The sequence below is a fragment of the Haliaeetus albicilla genome, chromosome 4 (genome assembly GCF_947461875.1).
Source record: "Haliaeetus albicilla chromosome 4, bHalAlb1.1, whole genome shotgun sequence".
NCBI classification, from domain to species: domain Eukaryota; kingdom Metazoa; phylum Chordata; class Aves; order Accipitriformes; family Accipitridae; genus Haliaeetus; species Haliaeetus albicilla.
Window position 1 is genome coordinate 2,336,188 of NC_091486.1, and position 21,002 is coordinate 2,357,189.

The 21,002-nt window shown below is 44.8% G+C and overlaps 1 protein-coding gene across 4 annotated transcripts in view; it reads left to right on the forward strand.

Annotated features, from left to right (window-relative positions):
* The first annotated feature begins 1,644 nt into the window (after window positions 1-1,644).
* Window positions 1,645-21,002, forward strand: part of CACNB4 (calcium voltage-gated channel auxiliary subunit beta 4) — a 110,022-nt gene continuing 90,664 nt past the window's right edge. For all 4 annotated transcript variants that reach the window (XR_011324252.1, XR_011324253.1, XM_069780643.1 and 1 more), the window contains exons 1-2: window positions 1,645-1,738; window positions 1,832-1,915. Coding sequence is in view for 2 of the 4 variants with exons in the window: in XM_069780643.1 (XP_069636744.1) it covers window positions 1,730-1,738; window positions 1,832-1,915 (93 nt within the window). In the remaining 2 variants the exon portion in view is untranslated. The remainder of the gene's footprint in view (window positions 1,739-1,831; window positions 1,916-21,002) is intronic.

A 21,002-nucleotide genomic window follows, 5' to 3' on the forward strand; every position in this document is an offset into this window, starting at 1 on the left:
CTGGGCTCGGGGTTAGCCAGAGAATGCTGATATGTCTGGGGTGTTAACTCTTGGGGCATTGAAGAGAATAATCTTACAGAAAATGATAATACACTTTGCCACACATGATAAGGAAAGCAAATACACTGCTGCTCTCTAAATTGGATTGCATTGCACATTTTAAGTAAGAGCTGTGATTGCTTATGGTTTACTGTAGGTTTTCACGGTGACTCAAAGTGTCCAGTGCTTCCCAGTTCATCCAAAATACGAATAAGTCCTTGTGCTTTCAAGGTACCTTCTGCTAATGCTGTGAATGGACACCAAAAAAACGTGTGCAAGCAGCCTAACGTACCCGAGAGCAACTCCATTGTTACTTAGAAATCATGGTATTTCATCATTTATTTACAGCCCTTTCGAGTTACTGACCCCAGCGGGTTGATTTCAGGTCACTTCAGGCTGCTGATCTAAATCTTACAAAGCCCTTATGAAGCCAAAGCCTGTACCGAATCACTGGCAAATGCTTGTCAGTTTTTCATTTCGAATCTCATCCTAAACATTACTACCTCTTGCTGAAGCGAGACAGTGATGTGTTGGGCTTCTGGACAGCATCTTAACTTGGGAAGTCGGCCACATACTCAGTCACGCTAAGATTAATGTTCAAAGAAAAGTACCCTTCTGAGTACCAATTTAATGATTAAACTGAATTTAAAAATAATCTAATTGAGACTACAGCATTCATGACCCACATTCGTCTTTGACAAAGAAACCGGGCTGCCTAATTTCACTCAAGGAATTAAAGAATAAATCTGCAGTTTGTGTCTGTGGCAAGAGAGAAAGAAATCTTTGCTCTGTTTGTACTTTGGACCCTCAGCATGGAGGGCTGTGCGTGGTATGTGTGTGTTCAGAGCTTTCCGGTGTAAAAAGTGAGATGGGTTCAAAGACGCACACGTTTCTCCTCTTATTCATTGCAGTGGGAGGTGTAATGTGCCTGGTATTGAAGTGCAGGAGTGGGAAGCAGGAAATCCAGGTCCTGCTTCCACTTCTTCCCCAGATTTCCTCTTTAACTTCCAACAAATCACCTAATCTCCCGATTTACCTTTTTTTCCTGGACGCGGTACTGCTCTCCCTCGCCGGTAGCTGATGCGAATTAACGCCGGTCAAAACCCGCGGTCCCGCCAGTTCGCGGCTCGGCTGCAGCCTGAGGAGCTTAAAGCGGCCTCGGAGCCCGCTCCGCAGCGTCCTCCGGCCCGCCACGGTCCCGCGTGGGACGCAGCCAGCCGGGACGGGGGAAACACGAGGGTCCCTACAGCAGAAAAGGGGCTGGGAGCGGCGGTGATCCCCGGTAGTTTCTGGTCCTCCCTCTCCAATTCGGACCCCTGGGATGGCCCTCACAGACCGACCCCGCCCTCAAGTTTCTCCGGCGTGAGGAGAGCGGGACCCGCCTGTGGCGCTCACCTACATTCCCTTCCCGCCTTTGCCCCCGTCTCCCCGGACCGGACCACCCGCGGGGAGGCGGGGGGGAAACACGACACACCTACGCTCGTCCCAGCCCTACCCCGCCCCGGGGGCCGCCCGGCACCTCCCCGGTCCCCCCCCCCGCCCCATTCCTCACCTCACCATCGCCCGCCCCTCGCCCGCCCTCGCCCTTCCCACCGCGCACTCGGCTCGGCGGCGGGCGGCCCGGCTGCGCCCAGGTTGCCGCCGAAAGCTGAGAGAGGCTGAGGGAGCCGTTGCCGCCGCCGCCGCCGCCATGGCCGCGGTGGGTGCAGGCCGGGGGTCGGCGGGCGGGGCGGGCGGGCTTTAGCGGTGGCGGCTGACGCGACCTTGATGTCTTTGGCCTCCCCCGGGGCAGGTGACGAGGGGCACGGCGACGCGACGCAGCCGGCTGAAGCGCTCCGACGGCAGCACCACCTCCACCAGCTTCATCCTGCGGCAGGTGAGGGGCGGCGGGGGGTCGGGGGGGGGGGTCCTTACCGCCGGTGGAAGGGGGTTTTGTAATGAACCGCCGCTTATTTGTGGTGGTTTCGGTGCCGCCGCCGGGCTCCAGCTCCACACAAGTTGTGGTTGCTGCCGGTCCCCTCCGCGCCCGAAGAACCCGGGGGAGTTTGGGGACAGGTCGGAGCTGGGCTTAAAACTCTAAACGCAGAGAGCTCCAGAATTAGGAGAGGGGCCTAAAAAATCCTGCTGAAGTCACGGTTTGTTCCGATAAACCCATGTATTGTGTTTGCCTTCGGTTCCCGAGCTGCGATTTCTACGCTGGGCTGGTTTTCTAGTTATTCCCTGGAACACCGAGGGCAAGAAACGCACTTTCCTTAAAGAATGGAAGCTGAGATTTGAGTGAGCTTCTGACTTAAGGATTCCTGGGAAGAAATGACTGTAAAGGTGTCAAGAGCACTGGCATCTCAGTTTGGGGCTTCAGGCTCGTCGCTGCTAATTATACAGCAGCCCTGCTTCCCCCGGCACTGCAGGAGTAGTGCTAGCGATCTAGATGAAACCTCCTGCTAATAGTTACCCTTTCCTCTTCTATTTCCAGGCTCACGCTCTTGCCTGCCAGCTCTCCCTTGGTAAAATAAAGACTAACGTCCCGAGACTCACAGAAGCATCACTTTCTCTCCTAAAAGATGCTTCTTAGAGTAAATATTACTAACTTGCTTTAAAAGTAGAGCAGGTAGAACATTTCTTGGAGCACGAACCTGTATCCCACACACCCCCAGATTCCTCAGTGACTTTAGTAGAAATGTGAGGAAGCGCAAGGAAAGTGGAACCGGGTCCTTGGCAAATTTGGGGACATCTGTCATGCGTGGAAGCGTATTTTGCTCAGGACCTGGAAGTTGTGAGGTTGGTCTGTCAGAGAACGAGATTTAAATAACCTGGGGAAGTTTTATTTTGCTTTGCGGTGTCTTCTTGTCGCTGCTCCAGCCTGAAGCAGAACCGCAGCGGTGTCGGGTTGGCACTCCCTGTTTCCAGCACCGGCAGAATGAGATGTGAGTCACAGTAAGAATTTGATGTTTAATGTGCTCTCAGCCACGGAAATAAGAGTTGAAACAAGGATAAAGAAATATAAAGATAGTTTTAGCCTGTGATAGTCTGTCGTGGCAGTTGAGGAGATGTTGCAGGTGGCTGTAGGCCCTTCTTGGAGACGTCCCGGAGAATCTTTCGGCTTGTCAGAAGTGTTGTTTCAAGAGGTGGGTTTTGTGCCGCACTCACACAGAAACTGAGGGCTTGTGATTTAGGCAAACGGGGGGTGATCAGTGTCACCCAGGGCACTCGGTGTCTGAGGGAGCAAGGATGTGACGTGGGATTTTGAAAACCTTGCATGTGGAAGTGCTTGCACCAGCACCCGGGGAAAGCTGCTGCTTGCGCGGAAGAGCCTGGCTGCTCAAACAGAGGTGCTGGGCGTCACAGCCGAATTACACAGTCGGCATGGCACACCTCATTTGCCTGCAAAGCACGCGGACACGTTTCCTGCACTTTGCGTTTTTTTCTGTCTCGGGACGTGGTATGCTCTGCAAGTGCTGGGTGCTTCAACGTCCGTTTGTCTGTTGTCTTTTTTTGAGGAAGACGGGGAGACTTGCTTTTACTTCTGACCCCCTCTGCCCCACCCTAAAGGTTTGCTTTAAGTTCAGTGACACGTTTGAGAGGCGCTGCCAAATAATAATAGGAAAACGGGGTGGTGGGATGTTTTTCCTTCCGTCATGGTTGCAGACCCGCCAGTCCTGCCGCGCAACAGCCGAGGGGTCCCGGCAGTGTATCCACACCGGTGCCAGCACTGGGGCTCTTTCTGCACCAGCATCTGTCTGCTCTGCCCTGGCAGAGGACAATGCTGTGTTGGCTGAAGCTACCACATCAATATAATTTCAGCTCTGTAATATGCAGCAAAACTAATTGATCCATATCAGAACTTGCTTATCCCAAATGAGAAGGCAGCAGACAAATTGCTGTCGCTTTCTGAGGTGACTACCTTGAGACCTTTTAAACAGGCAACTGCGGTAGCTCTCGTCAGGAGATCAGTGAGAAGATCTAATTTGAATTTTGTGAGCTGAGCAACAAAAACAACTCTGGGATTGCCTTCCTCCAGCCCTTGCTGGGGGAGAAGTGTGGTGGGGCTGAGCTGGAAACATGCTGGGGTGCGGGTCTCCCTGTTCCTTCCCATGGGCTTCATGCGATGTTCCTTGCCATGGGGTGATTCAGCTCCAACGTTTCCATTGCACAATGGTGTTTCTGCTGCTCCTTTAGTACTAGAATGAGACAGTTTTCTCAACCTTTGCAGTTAGTGGTTCTTCTTTGAGAACAGGGGACTTTGGCTCTGCAGATGCAGAGCAGTCCTGGCTGCCCAGTGTTGCTGTCCTCTCCTCCTGCTGTGAAGTTTTCCCTAATAGCAATCGGGCTTTAGAAGCATAGCACCTAGTCCCATGTGTGCATCAGCAAGGGCAGAGCTCCCAATTCCAGCATCACCAGCATGGGAAGCTGGTAGTGCCCAAAATTGCCTCTTGCTGTGGGAAATGCTGCACTAGAAGACATGGATGCAATGATGTATGAGCAGGAACAGGTAGGTATGTGCTGAAAATCAATGGGCTGGTATAAGAAAAAAAACAAACAAACAAACAAAAAAAAAGGACCTATGCAGTAAGATCACTCGTGTCCTAGAGTGACCTGGTGTGCGGGAGGTTCCCAGGTTGTTGGATGGGCACCTCTGTCTCCAGTGGCACGGCCAAAGCTGTGAGTAAACCTGGCGCTGAAGCTGTTAAGTGCAGTATTTGAGCAAGGAATGGGTGTACAAAATTGTTCCTCTTACGTGGCAGGTGCTGCTCAATTATATTTAAGAACCCCCTTAAGGGACAGAAGTCAATTATAAGGCAATAAGTAGGTCAGCTGAAAACATATGCTTATAATTTCACAAAATGCTGTCATAATAATTCATTGTTGTTTTTTCTGGAATATCTTGTGTTTCCACCACTTATTTTGATGTGGTGTGATTTACGAGTATATGCAATTTTTTTTTTCCTTTGACTTCCGGGGGCATCGGTTTTATTGCCTGTGATTTTTAATGGAATTTATTTCACTGAGAAAAGTTAAGTGACCTGTGAAGAACAACAGTCACCCAAAGGTTGTGTTAGAGCATCACTTCTTGTCAAAAGAAAGCGCCATGGTGGCTGCTCTTTACTGCGGGTGGTCCCAGGTGAGTTGGCGGGGCTGGGGCTGCAGCTATAGGTATGTGTGCCAGAAGTCATTAAATCCTTTTATGCATATGCTAATACAATTTGGGGACGGAAAACGACATGGGGTAAATGGCTCCATCTGCGTAGCAGGACTGGGGATCCCCAGGGGAAGGTCAGCATCTGAGACAGGGACTTTTACACTTGGGGGTGGGTTGGAAAAGGTCTGAGCAGGGGTCCTGGGGTGCTGGAGGTGGAATTTCAGCCTCCCTTCCTCTTCCTCCTCTGCCTCGCTCCTCAGCTCGGCTGCGTGTCTCCTTGCGGCGATGCCTGTCTGCCTGCTCTGACCAGGGGTGCGTGAAATGTTTATACGTTTTGCTTTGTGTTGACCAAACTGCAGCCCTTAGTGCCGGTGCGATTGAACGTCTTCTTATTCTAGGTCTCCCTTCAGCATTCCCTTCCTCATTTAAAGAAAGTTTTGTGCAATTAACTTTCATGGGGTGGTCTTTCTTGAAAAGGTGTCAAGTAGCTCCACTTCTGAAGACGTAACCAGAATTGCAGTCAGGTCATGGACTGATGGTTTAGTCACTAATGGGGCTGTTACTTGCCTGCTTGTGTGCCGGATTGCCTCACTCTGTAATGTTACTATAACTTACATGCTTGAAGTGAAATACAGAGTTATCTGATCTTCAGTATCAGCAGGGCCTTGTAATAAAATCTTCTTGAAACACTCATAGTAATCAGTGGAAATCCTTTCCAGCTCATGCCAGAGACTTCAAGTAAAGCCACCGAGTGTACCTGTTCAATCCAAGCACATTTCACTTTATATAAAATTACAGTTAGAAATGCAGTTTATTTCTGGAAGTTTTTTGCTGCTCACATTTAGAGATAGTTGAAGTTAAAGTCAATTTTCTTTCAAGACATGGTTACACCTAGTGTTGCAGCTCTGGCAATGCTTGTGCTTCCCTCTTTTAAATATAATTTTTCCTACGTATTACTGAGGAAAAGAAAACCAGCATTTTCTGTTACTAGACCAGCTCTCAAGCTGTGTAACAACATTTTTAAAAGTGACATTCTGACCAAAAAAAAAAAAAGTTAACATCTTGCAAAAAAGTTTTGTAGTCTTGTTTTCAGATGAGGATTTTTGTGTGTGTGGAGATGGGATTGTGGTGTCCTCCCTGCAGGACCGAGCGGGGTACTCTAGCTGGACGTTGGCATCTGCATTCAGGTATCTTCTTGTTTAGTCAAGCAAAAATAGTTGTAGATCAATTTTGGGAAGCTTTAAGGGTGTCTGAGTTTTGTTTGTAATTTATAAAGTCTGAAAACCTTTCCCTTGGCACACGGGACATCGAGCCGCCCAGTTGCCATCTCAGGTGTGCCTTCACAGATGCAAAGCAGACAAGGTCACTCATCGGCTCTGGCAGATGTTAGCTTCATTAAATACACCAATGTTTTCAAGAGCAATGCATGGCCTGAAGTACGGGTTTGAGTTTCGTAGTTGATGTTTTTTGCTGACTGTCCTGTAAAGTAATGACCTGAATTAAGGGGGAATCAACATTTGATCTTTGCTCGTCAGTGATGTATGTAGGCAGCCTCAGTGACCATTTCTTAACAAACTTTTTAATATGCATTTGTTTTCTTCCTTCAATTCTGCATTTTTTTGGTCTTAAAATAATTTTCCTCAGAACGAGATGAGACCTCAGTTGATGACCTTGAGACTTCGGTCTTTGGTAATACAGGTTTTCTGGTATGCAGGAGGTGGATGATGCTGAGTAGTGTGGTCCATTCCAACCTGGGTATGCAGTGAACCAGGCATTCCTCAAAATCAAATGCGGGTTAGATTGATAAAATACATATCTGCAAAGGAGCAGATTAGAATTTCAGTAATTTACCAGGATGAGCTCAATTCTACGATGAGTCATTAATTTCTAAAATATAACTTACTGTCATAGAATATGATTATTCCTTAGACACAGGACTGGATCGTTATTTTTCTCTATACAGCGTTTAGAAACTGTTAAAGCATTTGACAGGTGAATAAAAGATTCAGCCCTTTCTCCAAAGAACATAAGCCTTGTCTGCACAGCAGAGTGACATTGTTTTAATTTGCCTTTCTTCTTAAATCAATGTTCTTAGCTCATAGTTGCATCTCTCAAGTTAAACCATGCTTAAGACCAGTGTACTTTGTAAATCTACATATTTAGGTTAAATCAATAAGGTAAAGTAAGGTGTGCTTGAACTGCAGTAAAGGTCCTCGGAGCATCTCGCTGTAGTACCCCAACAGCCATTTGACTTTCAGGATGGTTTGCAGTTTCCTCTTGCCTACAGCACCATGGAGTAAGTTTGCAAAAGGTCCTATGAGCTTTGGGAGAAATTGCTGTATTCCACCGGTGTTATCGCGGCCTGAATTTCATTTCCAAATCACAGAGGTGACTTCTGAAGATGGCCTCCTTCTGGAGGGCAGAGATGAGGCCATCCCTTGTGTCTGCATAGGCTGTGTGCTAGGCAGGGGCTGTGCCTGGATCCCTGAAGGAGCCCGTGGGCAGTCCTGAGCGGTGCAGCCTGGCACTGGGACAATCTGAGCCAGCGCCACGGGATTTGCCTGCGGTGGGTTGGAGAGCTTTCCTGGAGCTGTCTCCTGCCAGCTGGAGAGAGACTATTCAACCAATGGACCCAACTAGGTTTGAAACGGAAGGTCTGTTGTGACCCTTGGTGAGGCTCATAATAACGATGGCGATTAGGAGAAATACTGAAACGATGAAGGCTGTCAAACAGAACCACGCTTTGCTACTGCTGTGCATGTTTCGGTGATGGAGGTTGCTATATCTGAGCAGCTTGAGCACTGGTGAGCCCAATGGTTAGATGACTTCTAGATGACATCTCTCCGTAACTTCCTACAGGATGCTGCCTATGCGGATTAAGTCAGCGTCATGGGATACACAGCTGATGGCTTTTCCCGAGTTGTCTTTGATATGGCTTGAGAGGCTGATGGACTTGGAGTGTGTCCCCCGTTGGCAGCTTCCCTGTTGGTAACAGTTGGTGGCATGCGGCTGTCACACGTACATGTGCACATCTGCCTTCCTGAAAGCTGTCTTGTCCTATCTAATAGTGTTGCTTTGATCCCAGGCACCGCAAAATCCTGCCTTGGTGGGGTTTCTCCTTGCATGGTTGGAAGGAGGAGGTGGCTGGGGGACAAGCTTCACAAGGTTGAAATAACAGTAGAAGGAAACTTAAATGGATTTTTTTGTTATAGAACAAAGAGTAGGAAAGTTGGCTTCTCTCCTTAATTCTGCCATCACTTCATCTGACCGTGAAGAAGCCAGCAGACTTCTGCGAGTTTCGTTTCTTCATCTGGAGAGTGAGTGTAGCTGTGTATCTCTGTGTCACCGGGAAGCTTAATTGAATGTTTCTTAATGTACTAATTGAATCTCAAATTATGTCCCCACTTAGTGTTCCGTTAGAAAAGGTAAAAGATTTTTTTTGGTGTGTCTGTTTGCAAGCAAATAATGATTGTGATTGCATTCATTGCATTCTTTTAAAAAAAAAAGTCCCCCAGTTTTTTTGTTTTTGCTTGGAGCCATCTATCAACTTTCAGGCAGGTTCACTGGATTATATTCATAATAAGCTGCTGTCCTCACCGCTCCAGGAGCGTGGCCAGTGCAGCACGTGGAAGTGGAACATGATTCATCTCCTCAGCGTGCCAGTGCTCGTAGTGCTGCAGTCTCTGGTAGTGGGTACTGGTGCACAATAAGAGCTAATAAGATTGTCAGAAATCTGGTAGGTGACAGCTAACTAAATTAACAGGATCCCTTATGTGTATTTGATGGAGTCATTGGCGTGGATTCATAAAAGTCTGAGCCTTTGAAATTCTCACTTTAAAAATTTTATGTCCTACTCTTCAGCAGATGTGCTGACCGGCTTATTGTCTCCATGGTAACAAGGTTTCGTTTTTAAAATAGCCTAAAGTCACAAAAGAGAAGTCAGATATTAATAGCATAAGCAGCGTAGGTACGAATAAAAAATAGGATTTGGCTATTCCTCATCCAAAATTTTTTGTATTTGGGAGTTGTCTGTCTCTTTGTACATACTGTGGGTGTTTGTTTAAATGTATTTCTCTAGTGTGACCTATAAAATGAATTCTCTTTATTCATGCAATGTTATTACAATGAAGTATTTACATGATTACAGTAACACTTAGAATACTAGCATAATACCAAATGCATAATATTTAATAGGTAACCATTAAAAAAAAATCTTTACAAATGTGCACAGCATACAGCGGTATAAATGCAAGGTGCTCCTACTGTCCCCCTTTCTGTAATGGGAAGACTGGAGGCAGAAGTGCGATGTGACTTGATGAACCCTGTGTTAAATGAAGGGCTCGAGCGCCCTGGGCAGCTCCACTCCCACCTCCCATCACCTGCCACCTTCTCACAGTCTTACCAGTATGTTTTTACTGTACGGTAACAGAATGTGCAAAACTCCAGTTGTGTGATTATAGTGCAACGCCACACGCTAGAGCCATTTTAGCACATTTCAGGAGCTCAAGCCACGCACGGGCTTTGCCTGCGTTTGCTCTCATGCAGTTTCTATGGACACCAAAGGATTGTGTCAAATGCAATCTCGAGGCAATTGTCTGTGCTGAATATGGAGGAAGCAGAGATGATTACACGGGACTCCAAACCTGTTTGCTAAAATATGTTCTGTTGCTTTGAAAAGAATATGGTAGAGACAGAAATAGCTTTTTCCTAAAATCCTTATGTCTTGGGGTGACCCACAGAGTTGGAAAAAATAGCTTCTTAACTCCTTTTTGTTGGTTTCAGGGTTATATGAGAAAGCCTGACGTGTATAATCTTCAAAATTCTGCTTTGAAAAATAATAAAGCAGAGCTCCAGCAAAATAAAATTTAGATGGGAACTTTTTCAGCCACTTGCCATGTTAAAAAGCTGTGCTGTTAAAGACAGTTTTTGGCTAACAGTCAAATGTAATAAAAACAATCAGAAGGTGATTTTGATAATCAGTGTCACATAATTTGACAGTTGAGAAAAGATGTCAGAAATGTGTTTAGAAAGTCTGCATAACAACGTGTCTCTTGTCTGTTGTATTAATTTTTTTGCTGCTTGTAATGAGGTCTCCAGCGGTCCCTGGTGCTTTGGGGCAAAGTGGGATGGGTAATAGATAGGACTCGCACACCTTCCCCTATCCCTTGAATCAAAATTGGCAGCTTTCTTGAAACATGGGGAGGAAGGACAGAGATCCCTTTCTGCCCCAATTCTCTGCCCCTGCAAGTCTTCTGTGATGTGTATGAATAAAGTGTATTTTTGCCACTAACTGACTTTGTAAGCTTTCACAAATTGCACGGCATCTAAAAGAGTGCTGATCCTGTATGGCTGTCGGGAGTTTCGGTGTTGGCATTCCCACGGGTAACTTCTTGTATGTGAGCGGCCCCGCGCTGATCTCTGTGGTTTCTGCTTTTTGCAAAGTGACTTGCACATGCCTTTTGTGAGATCTGGGCATAGCATGTTAAATGCTTTAAGGTACTAGGGTAAAAAGACATCTTAGTAGTTACACTCCAGTCACATTCCCTCTTAATAATAAACCCTCTTTGCACTGTGTTTCCTTGACACTTTTTACGATGAGCATCACAGATTTGGGGAAAGCCTTTTTTGTTCTAAATAAGAGATTTAATGTCCTTAAGTAAGAGTTACTTTTGAATACTGGATTCTCACAGCTTTGTGTTGCTTGGGTCTGGGTTATGACGTCTTTTCTTGCACAGAATAAGCAATATTCTAGCTGTAATCTTCATTTGGTTTTACTTGTATTCTGTTTCTGCTATCATTTGTACTTTTATGATGGTCATTCTCCAGACTGATGGTTTCAGTGCTTAACTAGCGAGTCTTTTTCCCAGCTTATTCAATATATCATTTTTCCATTTATATGTACAGACAGCAGGAACTGTCCCTATGTCTCAATATTTCTTTAGGTTAATACACTTAATGCATTCTGATATCCCTTGCAAAATTTGATATCCTGATTCAGATAATGTAGTAAAATACTACAGGTCAGTATTCTGAAAATGCTTGGTTTTTTTAAAGTCAAGATAATCCTTTTATTGAGATAATCTGGTAGCTTCTACCCAGTGATGTTACATTAATTTTGCACATTTCACCTGTAGAAAGATTTCCAGTGGTTTATTCTCTGGGAGGAAGAGGAAGCAGCGAGCTGCACCTGGGCAGCTCTGTAATCAAATTCCCGTTGGATCTGGAAGAAATGTGTCCTGCTGAAGCATTCCTCCTGCAGTGATTATTTTATGGGGGGAATTGTCTTTCAGCTGAAGTTGTAGAGGTCTGTGTTTTCTGGCAAAATAGTGGATTCTCTTTGTGTAATGCTGACAAAAATGAGTTCTTTATTATTATAAGCATTTCATGAAGAAAATGCATCTGTGGGGTTTTCTGTGTGTCCTTCAGCTTACATCCTAATGGGTGTTTTGGGGACATTCCCAGTATTGCTGACTGTGCTTCGTGTGGCCCTTTGGTTTTGTTTCTTGCACTTTAAATAAAGAGCTGCTCTCATACCACTTGTTGGGTGGGAATACGTCAGGTCTTGTGAACTAAAACCAAGCTTATACCTGAGTTACTGTTGGCAGGAGAGACTTGTAAGGGCACCCATCTGCATGCTGAAAGAGAAGGTGGCACTTCTGGCGTGGTTTTGGGAAGCCAAGCTGTTTCATGGTGGGACACAACAGGCAGGAGTCACTTGCCTGAGCTCTGGTGTCTGGTCTCATGTTGGACATCCCAGGATCTCCTGGCCAAAAGCATCCAAGGACAGCATGCTGTGGCAGGTAGGAGGTAGGATGTGGGCACCTGTGGGAGACCATCACCCTGCTGCAGCCCCACAGGATTTGCTGGGTGATCCGAAACAACCTTAGACCCCTGAGTTTAAGCAGGAGAATCCCATCCACCATGTTATGGCGGAAAACCGAAGTCAAGCTCCTCACTTGTGACTTCAGTAAGCCTTGATAACTACAGGGTTACATGTCTCTTTCCGAAGAGGAAGGTAGATTACTTTATGATTTTCCAACCAAATTATATCTTTGATTTGGATTTTGCTTGACCAAATTCTTGTGGTGAGAGATGTTCTTCACTTCCTACCTTATGGATTTAGTGGTACCTTGTCCTGTGCAAGACCTTCTTGGTGACAACATGCACGTCATACATAAATATTCTACTCTGATTTTTGTGAAGTGTTTTGGGAACCTTTTATGACAAAGGCACTATGTACCTTGAATTTCACAAGTGGAAGTTTTGTATTAGGAATTAGCTGAGATAAAATTCCGCTGAAATTGGGCTGCAAGTTCTGCTAAAGCATCTATGTGTGTTACGGCCATTTTTTTGATCATGCTCAGAAATGAAATTATCTATAAATAATGCGGAAGCGAAGTGATTATGCTTAGAAATGGAGATCCCTTTCCCCTGCCTCCCCCAGTTAATATGACAGGTCAGATACTGCTGAGCCTCTCCGGTGGCAGATTCTCCATGGTCAGCCAGCAGCACAGTACTAGTCATAGACACCGAGCCACAAGAGGGATGGTTTCTTCTTAAATACAGAAGATGCGGAGGACTGAAAGGTAACCTAGTCCAAACTCAGTTCTTGCTGTAGACTGGTCGGCCTGATCTGCTCTGCCTGGAGGGACATTTGTTCCTTGGGCGATCTCTTCTTAGCAATTGAAACTGATTTTCCCATTAGGAGACATTTCATAAGCTGATGGTTGGGGTTTTTTTTCTTCTCTTTTATTCAACTTAGAGTGATAAAAATGACCTCAGCACTAGGAATTTCTTAGGGCCTAATGACCAGTTGGGGTTAATGTCCCAAGATATATTAAACATCCAGCCAGTCATTAATCTTCAAAGTGCCTGGCAGCAATTGTGGCTTAAATATTCTTCTCCTGTTTTGGCTTTGATCATCTTGGGCCATTAGGAGCATCTTCGCCTCCTTCTCCCCCCTCCCCACACATTGGGGTCATGGGGAGAAAACGTCCTTCCCGCGGGGCGATAACAGGAGCTGCTCTGACATGCCGTGGATATATAAGATGTGTGACCTGGGGGTGTTAGATGGGAGAGCTGGTGGTGGCTGTGCTGGGTGGCAGCAGTAATGAAGCTTATCTTCATGTTTCTGTGGACTGTGATAGGAGGAGAAGGAATTCAGGACTGCTGAATGTAACCTACTTCCTAAGAGAAAAAGGTCAGGTTGGAAACACAGAGAAATGAAGACTGAGATGGGGTCAAAAAGGCATCAGGAAGGTGAAAGAAGAGGAGGTGGGAGAGCCAGGACCACAGTTAGAACACGGTTTGAGTAGTGGGTAGAAAGGGTATTTGTGAAATGAAGGGAGGACTGAGCAGGTTTGGAAGTGAGGTTCTGGAGGTATGGGTAAATGGGCATCGCCACATGCTGGAACAGACCTTTGCATGATGCTTTCCTTCCTGCCACATTCACCCCTTTTTAACTAATATCCCTCTTCTGCGATTGTTTCACCTCCCATCGCTAAGTTGCTGTCCTTCCACGGCTTTCACTCGCAGTGTTCCTGTGCTGTCTCCTCCTTGTTTCTCTTCTCTGTCCTTTTCCAACTCTGCTGTTGGCATTCTCGTCCTCTTCTGAAAACTCCCTCTGGTCATTGGCCTTGACTTGTCAGTCTCCTTTCTCACCCCGTGTGCCTCTCATTCCTCCACGCTGAATTTCAGCAGCTGCCTTGTTACTCAGTTTTGTACAAGACAAAAAGATTAGAAATAGGGGAAATGACAAATTTTTACTTAAGTAACAATTTAAATTTGACTAAGGACAGTATGTGGGATTTTTTTGTTTGCTTTTTTCCTAGGAATGTTGTTATTCTCTTTATCTTACGTTCTATATGTCACATCTTGTATTTCTCTTAAAACTGACAGTAGACTCAGCATGTTATGACACTTGCTCCCCAGCTAATTATTGCTGCCCAGTATACAGGATGGCAGGCATCAAATTATCCAAGTGATGTGAAGAGATAAAGAGTTTAAAAAAAAAAAAAAAAAAAGAAAGACACCCCCCCAACCCCAACAAAAACCACGGGCAGACAAAACGGTGAGAGGAAGTAGAAAAGGGGGGAAAAAAGGAGAGACTAAGAAAGAAGAGGCAGAATATATCTCTAGCTGGTTTGTAGAACAAAGAGCATATGAACTGAAAATGTTAGTAGCGGCTTGTCAGAATGGGTGATTCTTGTATAACTGTTGTCTTCTATGACTTTATTCACCCCTGTTCATAGGTATTCTGGAAGGAAGATTTTCTCTTTTCCTTCAGGTGGCAGTTAGACATGTCCTAGCCACGTTAGCTAGTACTATAGCAGGTTCCTCTGTTTTCATCCCTTTTTTTTCTTTCTCTTTTCTTTCTTTTTTGGTGCTTTTTTTTTTTTCTTTCTCCCTATAGAGTTAGGGAGAGGATTGGTAGAAATACTGGCAACAAGGAGACAGCAGGAAGGCCAGAGTCATCTGCTGCCTCTCTGCTATGTGATGGGCTTTCTTAAGGGCATGCTTATTGTCAAATCTCTGCCATCCTCTTTTTTCCAAGGTATTTTTCCAGGCCTGGGATGTAGTTTGTAAGGCTTCTGCAAGGCACTGAGATTTTTCCTGGCAGTCTTGACTTCAGCACATGTGGTTCTGTTTTCTCAGTGGTAATGACAAGTTTACTCAGGGACCAAACCTCCAGAAAGGTTTACTTGGCCCAAATGCCTTACCAAAATCAACCCTCTCCAAACAATACGTGCCTTTATTGCATGCCTGCCTTCTCAGGCACTCATCCAGATTCCCCATGAAGCTCTCTTGGGATGATGAAAATGTCTCGCGCTCCTTTGGGGTCTGTCCCTCTTGGCCGTGGTTCCATGTTGGCGCATTGTGCCAGGTGTTGGTTTGAGCAGAAGTCTCCTTTCTTCTCAGATGAAGATGGTAATTTAGTTTTGCTTTAGGCTCTTTGCCTTGTCACGCATCTCTTGTTCCAGGTAAAATTAACATAAGTAATTTTCTCCAGGGGTGACATCCCAGAGGATTAGGTGCTGCTGCTGTTGCAGCATTGAGGATTTGCATGAATTATTCCATATGGACTTCAACTCTTGAAGGGAGGACACCACTCAGTGAAGGATAAAATTCTTATTTACCACAGAAAGAGATGTTATGAAACAAAATGAAGATGGAATAACTCTTACAAAACTATTGCAATAATCCTAGAGTCCTGGCCTGTTCATCCATATACTGTCCTGGGACAGTCCTGGCATGAAGGATCCAAGGGTCAGCTGCATGACTTGCAGTAGGCTGCATGGCAGAATGGTAAGATGCAGAAAGAGATGAAAGACAGAGGGACAACTGTTTCTCTTTGTATTACCCTTTTTGCAATTCTTGGGTTTTTTTCTTCTTTTTTTAAGCGAAAGCATCAATTACCAATCTTAATGTAGAGCCCCCAGCCACCAACCTCAAGGATAGGAAACTGAATAGAAAAGGCTGCTTTATTCTTAGCCGTAATTCAGTAGTCGGGAGGTAGACAGCATTTGCTGTCAAAGAGATGATTTTCAGAGCCGAAAAGTACACTTAAAAAAAAAAAAGGGGGGGAAAAAAATGATGTAAGCATTGCCGAGCAGAGCACACCCATCTGTTTGACTGAATATCCAGGCCCTCCTTCTTATGATTTTTATAATGAACTTCCTTCTCATGGTAAATGCTGAAATAACTATTACGTAGGCTGATTTTGTCTTCCAGAGAACAGTATGAAGAGTAGCATGCACACGGTGTGTCCCTGCTGTGCAGTATTGCTCCTTCATCTTCATCTGTTTCTCCTTCCGTTCATTTCTAACGCACTGTCCTCTCGTCAGATGTGGTGGTACAAATGTATTACTGATGTCCCCAGCATATGTCTTGGTGCAAGCTTCGTATTTCTTATTAGTGCCTATCTATTGCCCAGCTTCTTGTTGAGCAACTGGAACACGGTTATTTTTCTCTTCTCCCCATCTTTGCTTAGAGGAAAGGCTGGCGGACTCAACAGAGGCTGTGCTGCTCGTATTCCAAGGCAACGGCTGTGCAGTTTGCACTCCGTTCGGTCAACTGGGAAATTGCTTGTAATGGAGCTTTTATTCTGTGTATTGGATTCATGTGGGTTTTATTCTTGTTCAAAGCAAAGGTGTTTTATTTATTCATTTAATGCACTTAAGGATTTTTCTGCTTTAGACCATTAACAAGTAACTGAGCAGCTTATATCCCTCCATGACAAATCTCCTGATATTTTAAACTTCTGCATAATCTTGTGCTTTGGATCCTCTCTGAGATTAGTGCTGGGGATTTAGAAAGACTTCTGTATGCTGTTGTTAACTGTGGTCATTGAAAAGGAAATAACTGAAAAGTCATCACACGGCCAACCTCTCACCAGAAAATGGTACCTTTTCCAGTTCTCTGGACCACGTGTATGTGTCAAACTTGTAATTCTTTCACCTGTAAACACTTCACCTTCCCTTCTGCAGATGACTCTGTTTTCTGTGATCGTTAAATGAGAGGTTACCACTTACATGCAGGAAAAACAGAAGTGTGATGAATTACAAGCCGGTGTAATTTATGCAGAAGCAGTGTGGGGGAAATTGCAGCCCACTCTTGTTCCACATAAATTATGCATGTACCTCCTTGAAAATAGCTACAGAGGGTGTTCGGATTTTTTTGGCTAATGAATCATGCCCTAAATTTCTACAGTACATACATTGACTCAAATGTCTCCCTTTTGCCCCACCTTTATTTTTAGATCATCTGTAAACTTTTGCTGAACGTGCAGTTCCGGATGTTTCTTTATTTTCCTTACAACAGACCTGTTCTTTGAAGACCCTGTTTTGAAAAGGGGCTCCTAAATTTACTACTTCTCCCAGAGCCCTCCCACGTGAGAGTTTACATCTTATGCTTTGGAGATCTCTGAAGAGATCCCTTGGCTGTTGTAGTAAGGATATATGTGAATAAATGTGTGCTTATGAAGATGCAGCCTGCTCTTGTGTGCAGTCATCACCCTGCAAACCATGGCTATAGACATCTTTGGAGCTGTAGCCTTCAAGCCTAGGTCATGGGCAATGCAAAACCTTTGAACCTGAGCACAGAAATAAAGAAGTTGCGAACAATTCATGGAGAAAGCAAAGTATGATGCTGTCCACCATATCATATTTGCTTGGCGTAGTATATAAATATAATATTTATTTGGCCATAAGCTAGTGAAGCTTGGGGATGGTTAGAGGAACACTGCATATAGCCTTAGCCACTTAGCCATGAGTAATAACTGGGGAGCAGGAGGGCTGTGGTCTGAACTTCTCCTTCACTCCAGGAGCAGTTGCAAAGCCAAAGCGCCCTCTATGAGATGGTAGTCCTGAGAGCACCAACCAGCAAGAAGCAATTTTGGAAGGGCTTCGGGAAGAAGAGTGCTTTGAGTAGGATTTGGAAGGTGAAGAATGGTTGTTTGGAACACGAGAAGATGGAACAGCTTTGGACCTAAAATCAGCTTGCTACAAGGATACAGAATGTTATGGAAAGAACAAGTCAAAGAGATGTGTGATTTTCATTATAATAAAGGTGTGGGTGGACCAGCGTAGGCGAGCCTGGGAGAGGGGGTGGCACAAGGCTTCGACTGGAGTGGAGGAGCAGAGATGTAGGGGAGCAAAGGCTTTAGTGGTGAGGAAGGTGGGAGCAGTCACGGAAGACCATTTTGATTTTGTCATGGATGCGGAAAAAGGAATTTCAAGATGCTAAAGAGCGATACTTGGTATATTTTGTTGTCGTATGTTAGGAGCTTGGCTAGGCTATATATAGTTGATCTCATGTGTGCTTGCTTGAGGATTTTTCTGTGGATTTTTTCCCGTTTTATGTTATTTTTTTAAGCACAACTATTTATCTTCCTTTGATGTGTCTAAGCAAAAAGTGATTGCGTATTTGGGGCCAAATCTCTCTTGCCTCTGCCTTGCTCTTGTTAAAATCAGTGAGGGTCTTCCATGTGCAAAGCAAGCAGGATTGCATGAGCTAATAACACAAGCAGATTTTTTTTCCCTTGTCTGCCATTGTCAGTAAATTGAAGTTTGTTGCCCCTGCATGTCTACATTTTGATAAATGAAAAAAAAACCCCATTTGTGGGAATGGCACCAAAACCAATTTGGTTCCCAACAGAAAAATGAAATATGATTGGCCTGGGGGAATGATATATGACATCAGTTGGCTGTTCATATTTCAAACGTGATGTGTTTAGAAAAAGTAGTTTTCATATAGTCTCGTCTTCTAGGTAGCACTAGGCTGATAAATGCTTCCATTGATGATCTGTATGATAAAAACAGTGCTAGCTGTTGCAACTTGACTTTTAAGGGCTCCGTGTGGATGGATAATATACCATTTTACTAGGTTGTGAGTATAATTATCCTCTGGAGTTGTGCAGCACTGTCCTGTATGTGGGGAACTCCTTGCCACGGGGTGCTGCAGATGCACCCCCCCCCCGACAGATCAAATCAAAAAGGGAGTGGACAAACCAGCAGGAGAGAAATCTTTTCACAGCGTGTCAAGTACTTGGCTATAATTCCGAGCTCTGGGATGGAGCCAAATCCCGGGCGCTCGGAGCACACGGCGGTGTGCTTGCCCTCTTCTGATGCTCTCCCTGGAAGGGCACTGGTGGTCACCAGCACAGGCAGGGGACTGGGACAGGCAGATCTTTGATCTGGCCTAAGGTGGCTTTTCTTCCCTGTGTAAGAAAGACATTTCTTGATAAACTAAGTAAACTGTATTTCATACCTCTCTTCTCAGGGCCAGGACACATATATTCAGAGCTTTTATTATTTCTGTAGTTCATTTCTGAATTCCTTCCAATTTTTAACATCTTCTCCCAATGTGGATAATAGAAGATGGCATATCCGGGAACAACCTCAGCAATGCCCTAAGCAAGGTCATGCCATGTCTCCCCTGTGGCTACTTGATGCTACTTTTTTGCCTGTTTTTTTTTTGTTGTTCTTGTTTTGGTTGTGTTCAGGCCCCCAAGGGCTGCATTTCCCTCTGTTGTGGAGCTGCTTATTCAGCCTTTTACTCCCCAAATCCCCCCATTCAGTGTCACTGTGGTTTAGAGTTTGTCTCCAGTCTTACATAGGCAAATTTTACTTCTTGAAGGCATGTAAACCTTTTGCCTGCTCATACGAAAACATATACTTGGAAACTGCATTCCCCCTGTGCTTGATTCTTTTGTTAAGCAATTTTATGGAAGTTTACATGTAATAGACCATGATAATATTTGTCACAACCCATGTTTAGTACAAAGAGAAGATGTATGGTCATTGTTAATGAAGAGGATGCTAAAAAAGTGAAGTCATGGGGAGGTCTGTTCTGACTTGAGGTATGCGTGCTCGATGAAAGGCAAGGCAAAGGCTCGGAGCGGGAGGAGGAGTGGGCTCCATGGGTTGGGAAGAGGTGAACGTGCTCTGGACTTGCACCATCCCATGGCTGCAGCATCTCTCCTTGTAAGTGTTCCAGTAACTTTTAACAGCGATGGTACTGAGCTCTATCGATTAACCATTTTCTCATCTCTTTAATATTAGACTCTATTGATTTTTGGATAGAGCAGCCCTTTTACCAGAATGTCAGGCAGATCTCAATCAAATATCAGTATATCTGAAAGAAAATGTTATCAACCTGGTTGTACATGTTGTTTGATGAAAACCATTCCAAGTCTGTTTTATTTTCAGTGAAATGATGATGATTTACATTATTGTGCTAATTCTCTTCAATTCTTCAGTGATAGTGTTGCACCTCAGGATTCCCTTAGTATGTTTTGGAAATTATCCCTGTTTGTATCTTTACACAATGCTACCTTTCTCCTAGTCCTTAGAAAGTTCCTCACTATTTAAAGACTTATTTTAAAAGAAAAAAAAACCCCAAAACAGTCAACCTTTAACAATTCAGAGAGCCCTTTAGCCAATTTTACTAATATCTTTGGGTGAAAATCATCTTTTCCAACTACCTAAAAAGTAACAGGGGGTGTTTCACTCCTTTCCTAGTTATTCACAGAAGAAAAAAAGAATCTATTACTGTGTGATGTGAACACATCTTATCACTTATTTCTAGATACTATTCAATAGTCATATCTTTTCTGTCTTAGGGCTCCATTGCACCACAGCATCACCATTACCACTTCTGCGATTATTAAACCTACACATTAAGTTGTTTTTACAATTTCTGTTCTCAATATAGTTTAAATTGCTCTGAAACCTAAGTTGGCCAATTGGTACCTTTGCCCTTCCTTACAGCCCGCAGTTCTGTGTGGGTTCCCTCTACTTCTGGCTGATGGTTTCACGATTTCTGATCTGCTTCGCTTCCAGTTGCTGCTCCCACTCCCTGTCCTCCCCAGGCTGGGCTGGGTCTCCAGCCTAAGATGCGATTCAGGCAGTTTCAGGCTTGAGTGTTCCCCACTCCTCGCTGTTCACATGTTTTTATTCGTGTCTTATTCTCGCTTGATCCCAGGGTTGGAGGGAAGCTGCTGGGGTGCAGTGAGCATCTGCTCCTGGCTGGGGCCGTGCTGGGTTTGCACTGCAAGCAGGACGGCACGGCCACTCACGGGATGCCAGCCATCACCATTTCACTTCCACATCCAGCATAGTCTTTGTCAAATATATAAGCACTTAAGTTCAGGCCCTGTAAGTATGCTAGTCGAACTGCTAATGAGCAGTGAGAATGCATTGTATTAATTTACAGCATTAATTCCACGGGTGTTTTGAAGTTCAGCTAAATACGGCTTTTAGAGGTGGATAACATTGCTGTACGCAGCAGTTTCAAGCCCTATTTTTTTCTCATTCTGTTCTATTAT